The 19695-nt window shown below is 39.5% G+C and overlaps 1 protein-coding gene across 8 annotated transcripts in view; it reads right to left on the minus strand.

Annotated features, from left to right (window-relative positions):
* PTPRQ (protein tyrosine phosphatase receptor type Q) overlaps positions 1–19695 on the minus strand; it is a 203947-nt gene that overhangs the window by 139115 nt on the left and 45137 nt on the right. For 7 of the 8 annotated variants that reach the window (XM_039521013.1, XM_039521014.1, XM_039521015.1 and 4 more), the window contains 6 exons: positions 11365–11525; positions 10327–10438; positions 9339–9565; positions 6622–6691; positions 3125–3324; positions 790–1039 (listed from right to left, as the gene is read on the minus strand). In XM_039521013.1, coding sequence (XP_039376947.1) covers positions 790–1039; positions 3125–3324; positions 6622–6691; positions 9339–9565; positions 10327–10438; positions 11365–11525 — 1020 coding nt within the window. The remainder of the gene's footprint in view (positions 1–789; positions 1040–3124; positions 3325–6621; positions 6692–9338; positions 9566–10326; positions 10439–11364; positions 11526–19695) is intronic. The other variant, XM_039521009.1, reaches the window with a different exon arrangement.

Here is a 19695-nt window from a genome sequence, read left to right on the forward strand (position 1 = left end):
AGAACTTATGTGAGAACTAAGAATTAGATTTTGAGCTTTGGGCCTGCCTGGGACATGCTGAACACCTCCTCAGAGGTGCTGAGTCTCCTCGTTGGAATCCCAGCACTCAGTGTGATGCAGATGAAAAACAGGACAAATTACACCCAGCTCTCAGAAGTGGTGAGGAGAGAGCTTTACCAGGGATGCTAAGCAGGGTTTGGCTCAGGTACTGATGGCTCTTTACCACTTCTTAACATGAGCTTATTTACACATTTGTATTTCATCCTGGCAACAAGCATCATAGCACACAGACCCATGCACACTATTACACTGTCCACCCTTTGAAATACTAAGTCTGCCATCTTTACCCATCTTTTCCTAGTCCAAGTTCTCCTATAGCTTCATGCCATGAATTACACATCTGTCGTGCTTTGTGCTATCCTCAGGTTTTCATAGAATTAAGAACCTACAGTATTTCCCTTCTTTTAGATAATCATACTTTGCTTTACTCTATTTCCCACAGAAACTCAACTCCCATCTACACTCTTTTCTACATTATATTATATACTGTATGTACACATTCTATTGCTCTCATCTGGTGCAACTGATTAAGTATACCAGGAACTATAAAACAAAGAATGTATGTATTGAAACACAGCCTGAGAGCTAGCTGAAGACAGAATCACAGTCTAAAGCATCCTGCAATATAACCTGGAATCCCTTTGGTTTATATTTTAAAATAAATCTCAGAATTTAACATGTTGATTTTTCTCTGTAGTTAAAAGTTTTTTCTCTGAAAGCAAAACATACCTGCTTCTGGTGTCCTGACAATTGTGCTGTCAATATAACCTGCTTCAGTGGTAACGGCAGAGACTTCAAAAAGATAAGTGGTGTATGGTCTAAGATGAGTCACAACAAAACTAATAGGTTCATTCCAGACAGAGCTCATTTGACTAGGTGCTACTGTACTTAGTGTAAACATAGCCCGTGAAGGAAATGTAGATTTGCCAAAAGTAGTTGAAGGGGTGGTAGTACTCCACAAAAATGATTCACTGTTTTCCTAGAAAGATTAAATATGAACCATGAAAAGCTAAACCTATCACTTAGCCATTTTGCATCAATCACTGCTGAACTATAGGTCTTTGCAATATAATACCTCTTTATATAGCTATAAAATGTGGATTTTTAAAAATATTAACTTGTAGGATAAAAGTTACCTACAAACCCTAAGGCCAAAAATCAATGAAAGCCTTCAGCTTGCATTCAAGAGAAAAATTGAATGCAAAAAGGCTGTAACTCGAGAAAGCTCAAACAATTTGATTCTCACACCAAAAAAGTAATCTGAAAAAGCTGATAAAAATAAACTAAAATTTAAAAACTGTCATGCCAGATCAACAATGGTAAATGTGTAGACACAAAAATTACAAACACTGCATCTTTAAAACAAAATAGTTGAAAATTAGTTTTTCTTTCACTTGTCACCACGTAAATGCAGGTTATCGTCTTCCTCCTGATGGCATCATTAACAGCGCAGGGGATGCAGCTCATTCCACTCCTTCAGGCCTGATTCTACATCACAAATTAACAAATACTAACAGTATCAAATATGGCTGAATAGAACCAAAACTCTGGTGTTGATGAAACATTGCCAGATTTGGTTTCCAGTATTCAACCATTCTGTTCCATGAGTCTCCCAGTAACTGGCACAAATTAGTAATGTTCTACTATACTGTAAATCCAAATAGAGCTGATCCGGCTAGCTAAGGTTGAACCTGATCAGCAGCTATATAAGAGAATGCCAAGAAAAACCTAGATGCTGCAATAAATGGTGCTAGGGATTTAGTAGGTGGCACTCTTCCTTCTGAAATGGTACCAAACAGGGCCGGCTCCAGACCCCAGCGCGCCAAGCGCGTGCTTGGGGTGGCATGCCGCGGGGGGCTCTCTGCCTGTTGCCGGGTGGGCGGCAGGCGGCTCCGGTGGACCTCCCGCAGGCATGCCTGTGGAGGGTCCGCTGGTCCCGCGGCTCCAGTGGACCTCCCGCAGGCATGCCTGCGGATGCTCAACTGGAGCCGCAGGACCAGCGGACCCTCCGCAGGCATGCCTGCGGGAGGTCCACTGGAGCCGCAGGACCGGCGACCGCCAGAGCGCCCCCCGTGGCGTGCCGCCGTGCTTGGGGTGGCGAAATTCCTAGAGTCGCCCCTGGTACCAAACTAACTCATTTTGATGTTAGGAGGCTCTGTAATGCTGGAAATCCTCATTCAGATAAAATATGAACCGAAGGTCCTGACAATATGGAGTCATTATAAATGGCACTTCTCACAAGATCAAGGTATTATTCCAGCATCCTAGGCAAATTCCAACTCAGGCCATGTGGAGTCCTTGAAGTCACAGGGACTTTACCCAGACTAGATCTCTATTGGAAAATGGAATTTCTGACCCACCGGAAATTCCAAAATTTAGACATGTTTTCATTCCAAATCAAAACAAAAAGTTTGAAACATTAAATTTTTTGTGTAACTGAAAATCCAAAAGATTTCAATTTGGAAATTTAGAAACATTTCAATAAATGTCAAAAAATGCATTTAGACTTTATCATTTTGTTTCAACTTATATATGTATGTTTCAGTAATGATTAATCATTTTATATACATATGTTGAAATGAAATAAATATTGAAATTGTTTAGATTTTCATTTTGTTTAGCTAATGTTTAAAAGTTTAATTTTGACTTGAGAATAAATAAAATAAATGTATATTTAATAATAATAATAATAAAAATAAAGTCAAAATTAAACTTTTAAACCTCTAAACAAAATGAGAATCCAAACAATTTCAATATTTTTATATCAAAGATTTCATCAGAATCAACAAGTTTCTGTGAATCATTTTAATTTTGACTAAACTGCATTTTTCACTTGAAAACTGTTCTGTCAGAAAAAATTTGACCAGCTCTAGCTCAGACAAAGATCTGTCTGTACCCAGTACATCAGTTTGTAGAACCTAGACCTACAACCAATTATAAAATTAGAAACGGACCTGAACCATATCCCACAGGCCCCCAGATTTTGGGGGTGTTCAAAATACAAATGTGGAACCACATTTCATCACTTGAGTCCATCTCTAATTAAATTGTTTTTAACACTTACATTACATTCTGGTAGCCTCCCAGACAGAATGTCCTCCACTTTAACAGAAACATCTTTCACTACAATTCCACTTCTTGCATGTTTCACACTAATCTTGAAACTGGTTATCTTTCCATTTGGTTGCTGAGGCAGAAACCATATCAGGTTTACAGCTGAATAATTGAAGGCCTCAACTGTGAGATTCACCACTTTACCTGGAGCTAAAAAACAAAACCAAACCAGTAATGCATACAATTCTTTGTAGCAGTATGTGAATTTCAGAAGTAACATTTCTAATCTGAAATGACTTTCAAAATTCAATTAATACTTCTTTATTCCTCTTTCTTCCTGATTCCTGCGTTATGGCTGCTTTCTCTATTTCTTGCTTCCAGGCATTAAAATCATTCATCACCACAGTATCTCAGAGGCAATTTTCAAATTTTAAAAGTTGTATTGCTCTCTCCAATATGGTGGTTGGTTATTTTTCTTTTTAAAATATAAATTTGTACTAGTGCTCTCATAAAAACATTTTTGTAAATGGTTATTAAGGAAGGATCGTCCCTATTAGCAAAATATTGAATATATTTCCTCTGTCCCTTTAGGGGTATATCTACATAAAAGAGTTGGGCTTGTGCTACGGTGCTAAAAAGAGCTGTGTAGACGTTGCAGCTTGGTCTGGAGCTCAGACTCTGAAACCCACCCCTTCCCTAGGTTGCCAAGCCTGAGCTCCAGCCCAAACCACTATGTTGACACAGCTATTTTTAGTACCATACTACAAGCCTGAGTCTGCTAATCCAGGCTCTGGGAGTCGCTGCCACTCACTCTGTAGACATAACCTAAAAGATTCTTCCAGTCCAATGAATTTCAAAGGACTGGAAAAAGATACTTCCATATTGTTTCTATTTCTAGCTTTCAAATGATAAACCTTTACAGTAGGCAACAGAGTCAGCCTCTCTTTCTCAATCTCTCCTATTGGAGCTGTTCCACTTTGTATAAATAATTCAACATTCTTTGGGCCACACAGAGATTGACTCTATTGTCCAGTGGTTAGGTCACTCACCTGAAATCTGGGACACCTGGGCTTCCTCCCTACACCAATGAATAATTATTTATACAAAGTGGAACAGCTCCAACAGGAGAGCTTGACAACAGAATAACCTATTGGTTATGGCCCTCCCCCAGGATGTGGGAGAAGTGGGGTCAACTCTCTTTTCTGGATCAGGGAGAGCATGGACTTGAATTGGGTCTCCCAGCGATCTTGTATCTTAGGTGAGTGTCCTAACCACGAAACCTTCTCAACAAAAGTTATATTGAAACTGCTACTTTCACAGCAAAAGTTTCCAGTATGACTTTGATGAATCAGCATTTTCTAATTGAAAAACTGTTTTTTCTGGGGAAAAAACCCAAATCCAGCAATTGCTTCTGCAACTGAGATCTGGCAAACTGCTGCAACTGAATGAACTGGTTTGAGAGGTTTGGGGATGTGTGTCTTTTGGGGGGATGGGTAAGTGTGCGGTATAACCAGTCAAATGGAAAATCAGTGCTCTGAAGCAGAAGGTAGTTTTTAAAACTGTGATTTCATCCCTCCTGATGAATTATCCTTATAAAATTACTTTAATTTAAATTTTAAAATAGATTAATCTAAACTAGTAAATTGAACCATTCTACTTCAGAGAATAATAATGAAAAATACTGATTGGGAAACCTCAACATTTTGGTAAATTAAAAACGGTTCCCTTAATATTTGAATTTATACTACATTTTCTGTATTTGTTTGATTAATCATTTCCCAATACAGGATGGTATGTTACCAAGAAATAATTTTCTTTGCATCAATAACAGTTTGATGTGTCCATTGGGTCAGCAAATCAGTTCGCACTATAAGGAAATGGAATATTGCATATCCTTATCTAGACTCAAACAGGACCTCAAAAGGTTCAAGTTCTTGAGTGAGTCAAGTAAACATCCAGAAGTACAGAGGCCATACCTAAGGTTCAGATCCAGATTGCATAAACTAAAAATATTGCTATATTGTGTTGAAAAATGAATTTAAATAAATATATGCATATTCAACATTATAGAAAATCTCCCATAACTAATAAGAGACAGGTCCTCCAAGCCTCCTGCTTAAGTGCTTTGTTGAATAGGGGCTTTATTTCTGGATTTTCTTTCTACCTCTCCATACTACTCCTTTCCAGACAATGTCTCCTGTCGTGATTAGTATTCATGAATCAAAAACTTGCAACAGCAAGTCTTTAACTATTCAAACAATTTATATCCAAAATAAACTTTCATATTTTAGGTATAAAAAAATAACAAGTTTATTATCCTCTTGGTGGTGGTAATTATGATGTTTTTTTAACTCTCAGAGCTGAAATACTTAAAAAGAGAACCAAAATTACAAATGCAGTTGCTTGATAAAAAGCTTTCTTTTCTTCATCATTTCAGCTAGAACTATACTGAGGATTTCTATTTTAAATGAATCATATGTAAGTAGAATTGTGCAAACAATTTCTGAGAAGCAGTAATGCCTTTATAGGGCAAAATGGTGTATCTTTGGCGTCTGTTCAACTTAAATACAGTATGCTAATTACAATACTATGTTTGCATGCAATTATTTGCAAAAGGAAAAGCAGCAGTTTTGTACAGCTCCATTTAGAAAGTTCTCATTTATGGGGGGCTTTCCTAGATGATAATTTATCTCAGAACATTTAAATGTTCCATTCTTAAGAATCAAACCACAAAGTGCTGAGCATCTTTCACTGACTTCAGTGGGTGCTGGGGTACTCAGCACTCAGTATGCTGAAAACTCCTGCTGAAATTAATGGGAATTCCATGCACAGAGTGAAATTCACCCTTTGCAAAGGACTAGCAAAAGGCGTACCACCACTTAAATCGCACCTAAGCTCTCAAAATGAGCCTTGTGCTAGCTCTCGGCACAGAGATGAATTTCTACCAGAGTGTTTGTAGGATAAGGACCACATAATATAAATTAATAACAATCATAGACTTAGAATGTTATGAAAAATTAGTAAAATGTCAGATGTTCTCAGTCAGATTCTAATTTCAGCTTTTGGTGTCAGCATTAAGAGGCAAACACAGTAAGAAACAGTGTGTATTATATTTGTGAGAAGCTGGGCTTGGTGCAAGGGGGCTATTCCTGACTCTACTGCAGTGGGCAATAGCTGGTGGGTTTATTTAGTATCTGATCAGCTATCCCTGTCTTGATTTCCTGCAACCCATCTGCATAGGGAGGTGTGTGGAGCCCTTGCAGAGCTGGTATTCACAGCACATAATGAACGGGGACCGCATGCACCAGGGCACCCTAAATCCTGCCTCTGCCAGGCATGGCAAAATGGCACCATTTCCACTGCACGTGAGGCCCTTTGTAGCCAGAATGAAAGGATCAGGATTTGCTCCTCAATGTATCTGAATTTTTTATTCTATTACTTTAAAAGAAAAATTCAGAGACGATTTATAAGAATAAATTGGATTGATGGAAGCTTTACTGAAATTACCACTTTCTGCAGTTTGAAAGAGAAAAGGATCACTAAATACTCCAATGCCAGCACTGTTCTCAGCAGCAACCTACAATAAACCGAAACAGTCACATTAGAGAGTTCACATAATATATAGTGTCAATAGCCATGCATATATATGGTATAAGCTGTACATGTTGAATGACAATTATACAAATGAATTTTCCTTTTTTCAGCTGCAATTGTTTAATTTACACTGAACTTTTAATGGATAAATATTAAATACAATAATTCTCAACCAATGACATTCACTCAAAAAAGGCTCTTTACACATTCATGTACATTTTCTCTTTAGAAGTATATGGATCTCCCAGCAGTTCTCATGCAACAGTATGGACTCACCATCTGAATGGCTGACAAGACTGCAACTTTATTATAACAAATATGAAAAATCTCTAAGCTAGCTGACAAAATTGCTGGCAAGAGTAAATGAAGAACACTCAGTGTGCCCATAACACCTACTTCTGTTGGGGAACGCCAACAGATTTGTTGTCTCCCCACAACAAATCCCAAACCCAAAATTGGGTCACCAGAATGTTTCAAAGGGTCATGCGGCAGTTCCTGTGGCTCCTGTCCCCCGGGGCTGGCTGGGTTCACCTCCCTGCTCCAGGCACTGCAACCTCTGGTCCAAGCCCCACTCAGGTATAGCCCAGTCATCATGATGATGGGAGTACGGGCAGGCCAAATTTGAGTGAGTGGCACTGCAACCCCATGAGCCAGGTCACAAGTCCAATCACACAAATTTGGTCCAGTCAGGTGGGCAGGGCCAAACCTGAGCAGTACTGCAAATCCAGAGGTTGCAACGCCCAGAGCATAGAGCCAAGCCCAGCCAGCCCCACAGCACAGGAGCTGCAGGAACCACCACTGTGGGGTGAGTGCGGGCAGGACCCAAGCCCCCTAGTGGGGGAGGATCTGATCAAAACCACCTCAAGACCTCCACCCCCAGACTATTTACTGGGTCACAACAGGCCATAAACATTTACAAATGGGTCCTGAGCCCAAAAAGGTTGAGAATCACTGAAGTAGAAGATAGGACCATTAAAGCTCAGGGCGAAGAAAAAAATAGCATTTTGCAATTTTCCTAGGAAAGTTACATGTAGGAAGTAGGAAATGGAATGTGCAAGAATTTTAATAATTATAATGAATAGACCAGATTAAAATTATTATGCTATTTGGAATTTTATATTGAAACTCCACCCCTACCTGCTCAACTTTGTCAGGGCAGTTTTCCCTGGTTAGGGCCTAAGCAAATGGTATATTCTCTATTAGTAGCTGAACTTTTGCTTTTCTGTACCACACATATACTGACTTTTATCCATATGGTCATCAGTACCAAGATTCACACAAGGAGCTTTCACACAATGCTAGGCATAATTAAATAAGCCATATTTCAATTTTTTACTGTATAATGTGCGAGTACAAATTCTGAAAGGAAATTTGTGCACTGTGTTACTCACAACCTGAAATTATAAGACTTTTATACAGCCCTGGGTCTGTGTGAAATTGCAGCACATGGAGGCATACAAGCCTAACTTCTTATTTGCTCAAAAAAGCCTCCTCACAAAAATGAGCATTTTCCTCTTGCCACAAATGTTGGCAAGGGAATTGTATATAATTTCTGGCCATTTCACCTCTAGTCATTCATTATTTAGAAGTTAAAGAAGATTTTTTGAAAACATATATCAAAATCAAAAGAATGCACGATCTCAATATACTCAGCTTGCATATACTGTACCTATGGAAATGCATTTATTGATTATCAGCACAAATCCAGAAAGCAAGCACACAATTTTAACAGCAAGGAAATAGAAGAGTAATGAAGTTAACTTCCATTTTGGAATATATCACAAAGTAAATCATTATGGCTGAAAGAAATTAGGGTAAAGTTTTCAAAAGAACCCAACTGACTTAGCAGCTTGAGTCCCAGTGAAATTCAGTGCCTAAGTCACTATTGAAAATGGGACTTCTCTCCGTCAGAGAAATTTTGACAGAGCCATATTCCATCAGGTCAATTTTGCCAGAATATTGTTTTGAAAGACAACTGGAAAAAATCAAGTGCCAACAATGTCACATTACAACATTTTCAGAAGGAAGCATTTCAATTTTTCATTTTGAAATATTTTATTTTATATTATGTACATTCTATATTTATCATAATACAATGTTTAAAGTAAAAATGGAAAGTATATGTTTTGATTTTTGTCAAAACAAAACATTTTCATCAACCTAAAACCATTTTTATTTTTAATTTTCCTCTGCAGAGAATTCAGAAGTTTTGTGGGTTGTTCTGATTCAGAACAAAGCCAGAATTTTAAACCTCAAAATCCTTACAAAACAGAATTTCTGTCCTCCACACAGCTCTTCTCCCACTTTTGATATTTTTGAACATTTACCTCTGAGTTACTGTTCCACATAATATGTTATGTCAAACAGGATGTTAAAAGAAGAAATCACATTTTAGTGCACTTTGAGATGATAATTATTTTAACAGTTGCTGTAATTAAAGAGAAGTACTGTGGTAAATAAAAAGAACTGGACAGTGTGTTTTACTACACAACTTAACAAGTAATTAGTAGGCTGGTTAGGAAAGTACTATATGAGCCTAAAATAGTTTCATATTCTTTTACTTTAATCTCAGATATTGTATAATACACCCAGAATTCAAAGTACAAAAGCTATGTCATTAATATTGTTACCTTAATTTCATAAGTTGTTCCAGGGTTAAGATTGGTGAGAAGAACTTCCAAACTATCTGGTTTTGTTGTTACTTGGGTATAAGTTGTTTGCATCCATGGGCAGACCTCCTTATATTTAACAATATAGGATATAATCCTCCCATTTGGATGTGGTGGTACATTCCAAGAGAGCAGAATTCCTGCAGATCCTACTTTTTCACCGGCAAGGAACACTGGGGGTCCTGGATCTGCAAAAAGAACATTCTTCAACTAAATTATCAGATAACAATTCATATATCTTCACAATTAATGCATACAAATAAAAGCATTTTTCAGCACAGACTTCTGAAGTGCCTAAAGACTAATGTGCTCATAAATATGAAGCTTTTTTCTCCCTAGAACAGTATTTCAAAAGCTGATTAAATGCTTTTTTGGAACACCAGGAACATTCTTTTATAAGAATGTAAAAAATGGAATGCTCAAAATCTTCACAGACAAAATAGAGTTTGATGCCAGATATTTTTCCAGTTTTAAGCGATATTTTTATAGCTTGCTCAGTTTCAGGATTCTTCACCTAAAACTACATAGAAATGTGTGCCACTGTTTTAGGAAATGTGTTTGCTACTAGTATACTTTTTAAAATAAATCATATCAAATGAAGATGTCTATATGTATAGTTTGAAATGTGTAAAATACATAATATACAAATAAGAGCAAATACTTCCATAACTATCCATTAAGATTAATAAAACTTTTAATCATAACCAGATTCTCCTTAAAAACAACTTTTAGAGGAACTTCAATTTTCTTCTAGACCACTCAGATATACATGATGATGGTTTAAAGACAACAAATAACTGTCTAATATTTTCATGCAAAAATAGCACTACCAGGTTCAAACTCATTACTGACTGTAGCCTATAAAGAAATATTATATATATTTTAAGCAGCAAATCAAGCAATTATTTACCAGGAATGGGCAAAATGTGATAAGTCATAATTAACTCACAGGTTACGTTAGTTGTCACTGTTCTACTGACTGGTGAACTGTATGCTGAAGAAGAAACTGAAGAAACTGTCACATTATATGTTGTTCCAGGAGTAACGCTAGAAAAATCAGCCTAAAATATCAAATTAATCCATATAAGACTTTTGCCAAGATAAGTACAAACAGATAATACAATTTTAAACATTATATAAGGTGACATGATATAATACACATTACAGCAATAAAAACACTACATCACATATGTTTGCTGCAATATAGCATTTTGTAATTGTATTTAAGTTACCTACTATAAGACTTGAATAACATACAATATTAAAAAACAACAAAATTAACAGTAAAAAAAAATTCTGTAAAAAAAAATTGTCTATCATAGGGTACCATCATGGTAATATTTAAGTGCATGTGAAGCATTGGAAAGTCCTGCTCTTCTGAGCGAAGAAATAAAAAAATATTATAAAGATCCCTGAAAAACTTTCAAGTTTCCAACATCTATCTATCTTATCTTTTGAAATAAACATCACGCCTTAATAGTAAGCATTTATACAAAATACCTGTGTCTCTGCAGTTCCAATGAAAAACAAAAGCAAAAGAACCAGAAACGTCATTATTATTATTATATTTTTTCAGACAGTAGAATCAAAAAGTGCTCCTACTTCTTTTTGATGGCTTAACAGGGAAATGTTGCCTGCATTAATGATTTAAGGCTAGATCTGCCTGGCAAGTACACAATTAATGAGCCTGTATTACTCAATAGCTCTGCCCTTCCTTTGTTAAACTATTCATGAACTCTTGGATGACTGGCTGTAGCTTTATAGTAGATGTAAAAAAAAAAAAAGTATTATAACCGTTGTTGAGGTAACAAACCACAGATGTTGAAATTTCCTCTCACAAATTTGCATTAGAACTTTTGTATTCTAATCTATGTTAAAAAGCTAAAGAAGCAAGCTTCATGGTTGGTCAATTCTGCAAAGAATTTTCCCATCAGCACAGTGCATAAACAAAAGTTGGCCATTCAAGTACTACAATAAAAACACATACCCGATACTCCCCACCTCCAAGTTCTAGGATAGTAACAAAGCCGTGACCAGGAATAAGATCCACATGAAACCTTTCCACACGTCCATAAGGCAGTCTCCAATTCAGTGAGAAGGAATGTGACGAAACATTGAAGGCTTTAAGACCCTCTGGCTTTGCAGGTTCTGAAAGTGAATTACAAATTAAGAACAGATTAACACAAACAAGGCTATATGTGAAGGTAATTTCAACAAAATTACATTACTGGTTACAACAGATAATAAAGATTATCCATCCCTGTCATCGGAGGTTTTTAAGACAAACATTAGGTGTGCTCTGAGATATCTACTGGATCAAGGATGGTCTAGATACACTTGGTCCTGCCTCAGGGGACTGGACTAGGTGATCTATGGAGGTCCCTTTCAGCCCTACATTTCTCTGATTCTATAAAGATGTCCATCTAGAGTTATATCTGGTTTACTCACTACATAAGGGCCTGATCCTGCCCTCACTGCAGTCAATGGCAGAACACCTGCTGAATTCAGTGAGAGCATGATTAGGGTCTATCATTTTATGAAAATCATTAAAGAACTCAAAGGGCCCAATCCTACAGTACTCACCAAGCAAAACTCTCATTGACTTTAGTGGGATATGGCCCAAAATCACCAAACAGCTTCTTGTCCCAGTTCATTGTTAAAATATCTGAATGGCACATTAATAAGGCCCTGTTTCAGCACTCAATCTCTATTCAGGAAGCACTAATGCATGTGCTTAACTTTATATGTGTGCTTAAGTCCCAACAATAACGTCAACGTTAAATTCAAGCCAGTTCTACATGGCTTCCTGAACAAGGATGAATGTAAGCATGTGTTTAAATGCTTTGCTGAATTGGGGGCAAAGGGCTCATCCAGCAAAGTTGCTTAATCTTACACATGCTGACAATGGATAGATAGTGAAGTAATTTAAATAGAGAACATATTTACCTAGTCCCTCTGCATGATCAGACTGTTTAAATGTCTCTGCTGGAATGAACCCTAAAAGGAGCACTGTCACTGGAGCTCTGAAATAGCCATATTTTACATTTTGTTCTGCTTCTTATCATAAAGTTAATATTTCTTTACAACTCTTCAAATACTGAGGAGTCAAATAACGGCACGCAGTTCTGTTTGTTTCAGTTAAGCCCCCAAAATCTGGATGCTTAATTCAAACGTATCTTCTCCCTACATCCCCTCTTCTTTTACTGCACCTGGGCCTCCCTCTCCACTCCCTTTTTGACATCTCATTTCACCTTCACTCCCTTCCTTCTTTTCCTCCCTCTGTCTTATATTTAAATCATTCTTTGCTCCCCTTCAGACTCAAAGTTGAATCAGTCAGTTTTCTGTAGCAGGTCATTAAGAGTCATCCTCCTACTTGATAAGAGAAGTGCTCTTGCCCATGTGCATCCCTCTGCATTTCTCCTCCGCTCCTTTCTGTAATCTTGGAGTATCCTCAACTGAAAGATCTCCTTTGCACAGGTCACAGAGCAAGTCCACTCATTAGCACCTTCACAAATGTGCCACTACCCTAGCACTCATTCTGCTGAATCACTCATTCATACATAATGTTATTTCACAGCTCGATTAGAGCAATTCCCCCATTCCAGGCCTCCCAGTATCGCTCATATCAAATGGAGGTCAAAATGCTGCAGACAGAGAGCTCCGAACCATTTTCCCAAAACTGACATGTTGAATGCTGGGCAGATGCATACAGTGGACAGCGGAACTCTCCCCTTTCCAGGTCATGCAGTAGTTGCAGAGCCACTTCACGGAGGCTATTCCAGTTTTGTCAGCAGACATTTTACACACTTCCAACTAATGTAGTGGACAGGAGGATCTACTGCAGGGGTAGGCAACCTATGGCACGCGTGCCTAAGGCGGCACGCGAGCTGATTTTTAGTGGCACTCTCACTGCCCAGGTCCTGGCCACCAGTCTGGGGGGCTCTGCATTTTAATTTAATTTTAAATGAAGCTTCTTAAACATTTTAAAAACCTTATTTACTTTACATACAACAGTAGTTTAGTTATATATTATAGACTTATAGAAAGAGGCCTTCTAAAAACGTTAAAATGTATTACTGGAACGCGAGACCTTAAATTAGAGTGAATAAATAAAAACTTGGCACACCACTTCTGAAAGGTTGCCGACCCCTGATCTACCGCATGGCAAATCCTGTCTTTTCCCCCTAAACTCCTACTCCCTGCACACTGATGCAAAGAGAAGTCAGGACCTAGGCTCCCTCATACAGAGGGAATGCACTCTTTACCTGCCCTCCTGTACCACACATACACACAACCTGCCTCTTCTCCTTTCTCTTGCAAAACAAAACTGCAATGGTCAAACTCCAGAGGACCTGTGCATGGCCATGGAGCAGGGGGGTTGATTTGCCCTTGAATGAATAACTCCCTATACGTCAATATAACCTATTGGCCTACTTTCCCCACTCCTTAAGTACCCCTAAGTTAACCAATGGGTCCAAAGTCCAGGCATCTATCTTTGCTTGGGATTCATAGCTGTGAACTCTCTCTTGGAGCTAGAATGGGGGACACGCAGGTTCAGTTCCTCCTTCTGCCTAATGTAGAGCTGTGATTTGAACTTCAGTTTCCTACCTCTAAGATGAGTGCCCTGACAAGTGGGCTATAGAATCAATCTCAAGTTCTCTCTGGTCCAATGCATATTTAATTATTTGTACATAGTGCAATGGCTTCAAAAGGAATGAGTGTGAGTGCTCCACCTCACTATCCCACAGTCCAATGGTTAGAGCATTCACCTGAGGGGTGGAAACCCCAAATTCAAATCTCTGCCCTGTATTAGGTGTGCTCTGAGATATCTACTGGATCATGCCCTTCAGGCAAAGAAGGTGGGGGAATGCATTGTTTGAGTACAGGGCTGCCCAGAGGATTCAGGGGGCCTGGGGCAAAGCAATATCGGGGGCTCCTTCCAAAAAAAAAGTTGCAATACTATAGAATGCTATATTCTTGTGGGGGGGCCCACTTGCCCTCCCCCCCCGCCGGGGCAGCCCTGCTTGAGTATCCTGCTGGTGTTTAAGTGTGAGATATGCAATCAGGTGCCTAAATTGAGGCAGCTGTGTGTATGACCACTGTCAAAAACTTAGGCCTGTAAGGATTTTAGGCACTTCCAGGATTCAGTAGCAGCTAAGCATGGGTTTAGAAGATCTCAGCGATGCCTAATGTGGCAGTTGGATGCCAAAGTCCTTTTGTTTATCTGGCTCATGAGTAACTTTCCACATAAAAGTGGTCTCTTTGAATGCAGTGGGACTACTCGCATGCCTAAAAGATACTCACATGCCTAAGGGTTTGCAGAATTGGGGCTTCTGTTTGGAAAAACAATAAGCCATGTCATCATCCTAACCTAAACCTCCTATGGATTAATGTAAAAAAGTCATTGGTCCATAAAAGCTATTAAATACTTTTCTGACTATGCACAGATTGAACCTTACAAGAAATATAACTAGCAAATGGTTATACTGAACAGAAACAGAACTCTGAGACCACATATGACATGTATGTTAATCAGATTTGTGGGCAGAAACTTTCATATAAGTAAGAGACACTTTCTAGGCCATTACTAGTGCCCTGAAAGAGCAGGGAAAATAGGCCAGTAGGTTAAGCCAATGGAGAAAAGAGAGGCAAGCAAAGGTGAATTTGTTAACACAATCTGTAATAATTTTCTGTGATCAGTGTTGATTTTCCTTCAAGAAAGGAAAATCAACACATCAGATAATTCTTCAAGGTACACTACAATTAAAAACCTGTGGCTGGCCCATGCCAGCTGACTCAGGCTCACAGGGCTCGGCCTAAGGGCTATTTAACTGTGATGTAGACGATGAGGCTCAGGCTGGGGCACAGGCTCTAGGACCCTGTGAAGTGGGAGGGTGCCAGAAATCAGGCTGCAGTCCGAGCCCAAATATCTACACTGCAATTAAATAGCCCTTTAGCCAGACCACCTGCCCCCTTGCAAGCCTAAGTCAGCTGGCACAGGCCAGCTGCAGGTGTCTAATTGCAGCATAGACATACCCTTAGGCTGCTCTCTGATCAACGTGCTGTCTTCTGTGAACCCCATTCTTAGTGTCTAACTCTTCCTATGCACTGTATAGGGAGCCTAGGCCTTCTAACTCAAGGCTACGGATTTCACTGGGTGACAAGTCACCTAAAAGTTAGGTACTGCATCAGAGATGCCATGCCTAAGTCCCTTTGTGTATCTAGGCTACACATGTTTAAGTGTTTGCAGGATCAGGGCTGTCAAATACTTTCTACCTTCCCCTTTTACCATTGGGAGGCTTCCATCACATCATATTATATCTGGCTAAAAAACTGGGACAATTTATGTATTGCTGTGCAAATGGAGAAAACAGTTAGGAGTAATTAATTATAAGAGTAATTAATTATACCTAAGAGTAATCAAATCAAAATTAGGAGTATATCAAATAAATCAGAAGTATCTTGAAATTGTGAATTTTGAAAATTCCTGTGTCAGTTCTCTGATCACAATCTAGCTTGTTACAGCCAAAGAGATAAAGAATGAGACAGTTACTATATCCTGTCATCAGCTGTCAGGTGAATAATTACTGTGAGACACGATTGCCTTGTAGCTGACCCTCTGAATACAAATGTCTCCCATCTATGCACAAGAATTGCATAAAGGCCTTATGTTCTTTTCAACAAATGTTTGATTTTAGTGCTTTAATACTCAAAAATTAAAATGGAATATCATTTCAGTGCTGCATATGGAAGTTTATCAGATGGTTGCATTAGAATCAGTTACAGTAAAATTAATATCAAATTCATTCCCAATGATTATTCCAAACTACTGGTAAAGAATGAAAACAGAGATTACAACCTGTTGTGTAAAAAACAAAGTATCCTTCCCCCCAAAAGACCAAAAATAGCAAAATGGAAAGCCTGATTTGGACATGAGTGAAACCACAAAGGTTCTATTGTTTCTGGTTATCACACAAACAATATGAAGCTGTAAGGTACTCCTCTTTATTGGACTAAATAAAAATACAATGGACACGCTTTTGAAAATCATCTTCTTTTCATTAGTGCCTGGAAAACTGAGAAATGCGGGCAACAGATACTCTGTAGTGTGTTAATTCAGCGCTCACAATTAAATGAAGACTACACAGAACGAAAGGCGACCTGAGAGGGGAAAAAAATCAGGAATATGTCTGGACTGGAACTTCTCTCCTATCCCACTAATTTCAGTGGGATAACGCACAGTGCATAAAATTAAGCATGGCCCTAAGGGTGCAGGGTCAGGACACAGTGTGTTAGAAAATCAAATCACAGATTAAAATTTGTATTTTTCAAAACCTACAAAAAGTAACATACCTGATCCGCTCAGGGAGTCTCTATGAGTGCTATGGGACACCAGCCCACAGGTGACAGGGTACTGGGGTGCCACATGCTCAGAGGCAAGTGTTCTCAAGCACAAGGCCCTTCAGGCACTAGCCCTCAGTGGGTTCCCATAAACCAGGGGTCGGCAACCTTTCAGAAGTGGTGTGCCGAGTCATTTATTCACTCTAATTTAAGGTTTCACGTGCCAGTAATACATTTTTAATGTTTTTAGAAAGTCTCTTTCTATAAGTCTACAATATATAACTAAACTATTGTTGTATGTAAAGTAAATAAGGTTTTTAAAATGTTTAAGAAGCTTCCTTTAAAATTAAATTAAAATTCAGAGCCCCCCAGACCGGTGGCCAGCACCTGGGCAGTGTGAGTGCCACTGAAAATCAGCTCATGTGCTGCCTTCGGTACGCATGCCATAGGTTGCCTACCCCTACCATAAACACTCTCATTGGCTGATGAATGCTGTATTAGAGCTGCCAGAAATAAACAATGCAATTATAGTGGGGCAAAACTTAAAAGACAAACATAAGATCATAAAAAACATAAGAACGGCCATACTGGGTCAGACCAAAGGTCCATCTAGCCCAGTATCCTGTCTTCCAACAGTGGCCAATGCAGGTGCACCAGCGGGAATGAACAGAACAGGTAATCATCAAGTGATTCATCCCCTGTCACCCATTCCCAGCTTCTGGCAAACAGAGGCTAGAGACACCATCCCTGCCCATCCTGGCTAATAGCCATTGATGGACCTAGCCTCCATCAATTTATCTAATTCTTTTTTTAACCCTGTTATAGTATTGGCTTTCCTCTGGCAAGGAGTTCCACAGGTTGACTATGCGTTCTGTGAAAAAAATACTCACTTTTGTTTGTTTTAAACCTACTGCCTATTAATTTATTTGGTGGCCCCTAGTTCTTGTGTTGTGAGAAGGAGTAAATAACACTTGCTTATTTACTTTCTCCACACCAGTCGTGATTTTATAGACCTCAATCATATCTCCCCTTAGTCATCTCTTTTCCAAGCTGAAAAGTCCTGGTCTTATTAATCTCTCCTCATACAGCAGCCATTCCATACCCCTAATTATTTTTGTTGCCCTTTTCTGAACTTTTACAATTCCAATATATCTTTGTTGAGATGGGATGACCACATATGCATGCAGTATTCAAGATGTTGACATACCATGGATTTATATAGAGGCAATATGATATTTTCTGTCTTATTAGCAACACAAAAGTTTCCAATTCAGCCCCTAAGTAGGGTGACCACCCGTCCCTAATTGGGCGCAACAGTCCTGAAATGCAGAGTTCAAGTCCCGGCCCCAGGATGAATGACTCCAGGACAGCATTTGTCCAGGTTCCCTGCAGCACTGCTCTGCGCCAGCCTGAGGCTCAAGGGCAGAGCCAGCCTCTTCCCAATGGGGAGGAGAGGTGTGAGGTGGGCCTTAGCCCCTCTTCACCACAAGGCTCCGCCCCTGCTCCTCCTTTTCCTCCCCAAGGCCCCACTCCTGGCCAGGCCTGAAGCCAGAGGCAGGCCGTGGTAAGTGCCGTCCATGGAGCCTGGACTGCTGTGGGGAGTCTTGGACCCTCCACCTGTCCTGAGCAGCTCACCCCAGGAGGTGGGGACATGGGCCAGAGGCTGCTCTCGGGCACCCTGGCCCCCTTCCCAAGGCAGGTGGAAGGTCCAGGGCTCCCCACTGTGGCGTGGGCTTCCTGGGCAGCTCTTAACACTGCCCAGCTCCAACTTCTGGCCGGCCAGAGGGTGGGGCCTCAGAGGGAAGAGGAGGAGCAGAGGACAGGGCCACAGAAGGGGGACACTGCATGTGTCCATTTTTGCATTTTGAAAAGGTGGTCACCCTACCCCTAAGGGCAGTCCACTACTGGAGCCTGAAGATGGGGCTCCTAAGGCCTCGTGCCAGGGATACTCACTCCAGGCCAGCCCTCTCCTGGATGCCCTCATGCCCCTGGCCTGCAAATCCCCCAGCCAGAGTCCAATCCTTTTATCTGGCACATGTAGTCTCATTATGGCCTGTAAGCCACTCCTGGCTATCTATGAACCATTGCCATGGCCTCCTGGCCAGCAATATGTTGCTTCTCAACCTCACCCTCTGCCCTTCAGACCCAGGTATTACACTGCATGGCCTTCTCTCCCCAGCCAGTTCCCCTCTGACTCAGCCTATTGTCACTACTTTTTGCTATTACTCCCAGGATGGAGAATTATCCTTTCTATTGATGCTAAACAAACACAGAGTATTTGCTTTTTTGTGGGGGAGCGTCTAAATTCCAAACCCATTTCTTTAAACTGGTATCTTAGCACAACTATTATTTGTTCATATAGTTCATATACAGGGTCTGCCATTTTAGCACTAAACATTACTTTGATTTGATTTTATCCTTAATAGCTCTCAGATAGCCTTGCCTGACAAGTGCTATATAAATGCAAATCACATGGTATTGTCATAAGATGAGAAATCAAATTATCATGATTTGTGAAATCTCATTATGGTACAGTAGCACATAATGAAAGCAGTTTTCACAGTGCCAGTGTTTTTGTTTTGTTTTTTTCATATTTACAGATGAACTGAGCATCTTCCTGACTAGTGGCATGTTCTGAAGTACAAAAAGGGCATTTCTTTTTCGTTTGTTTGGATATATTTGATTTGAATTAAAGAAACCTCTTTAAGGCCATTATCTTTCTCTGCAATCTGTGATAAATTGACAGGTTCTTGTAGGAACATTAAAGATCTTTATTTTCTGAGTATTTATGTGGAAAGCTCTTAAATAAGGTGTGTGCAGTATTTCTTTTACTAAAGCCCAGCTTAAAATGAGAGATGCCCCAACTGGATTGATTAAAATAAAAAAACATTTAAAGTAGCAGGCTGTTGGATATTAACCCTTTACAAACACAATGATCCTATAACATCTGAACTGTCCAGGAGAGGGCTGGAAAGAG

Source organism: Mauremys reevesii, linkage group 1, assembly GCF_016161935.1.
Source record: "Mauremys reevesii isolate NIE-2019 linkage group 1, ASM1616193v1, whole genome shotgun sequence".
Lineage (NCBI taxonomy): Eukaryota > Metazoa > Chordata > Testudines > Geoemydidae > Mauremys > Mauremys reevesii.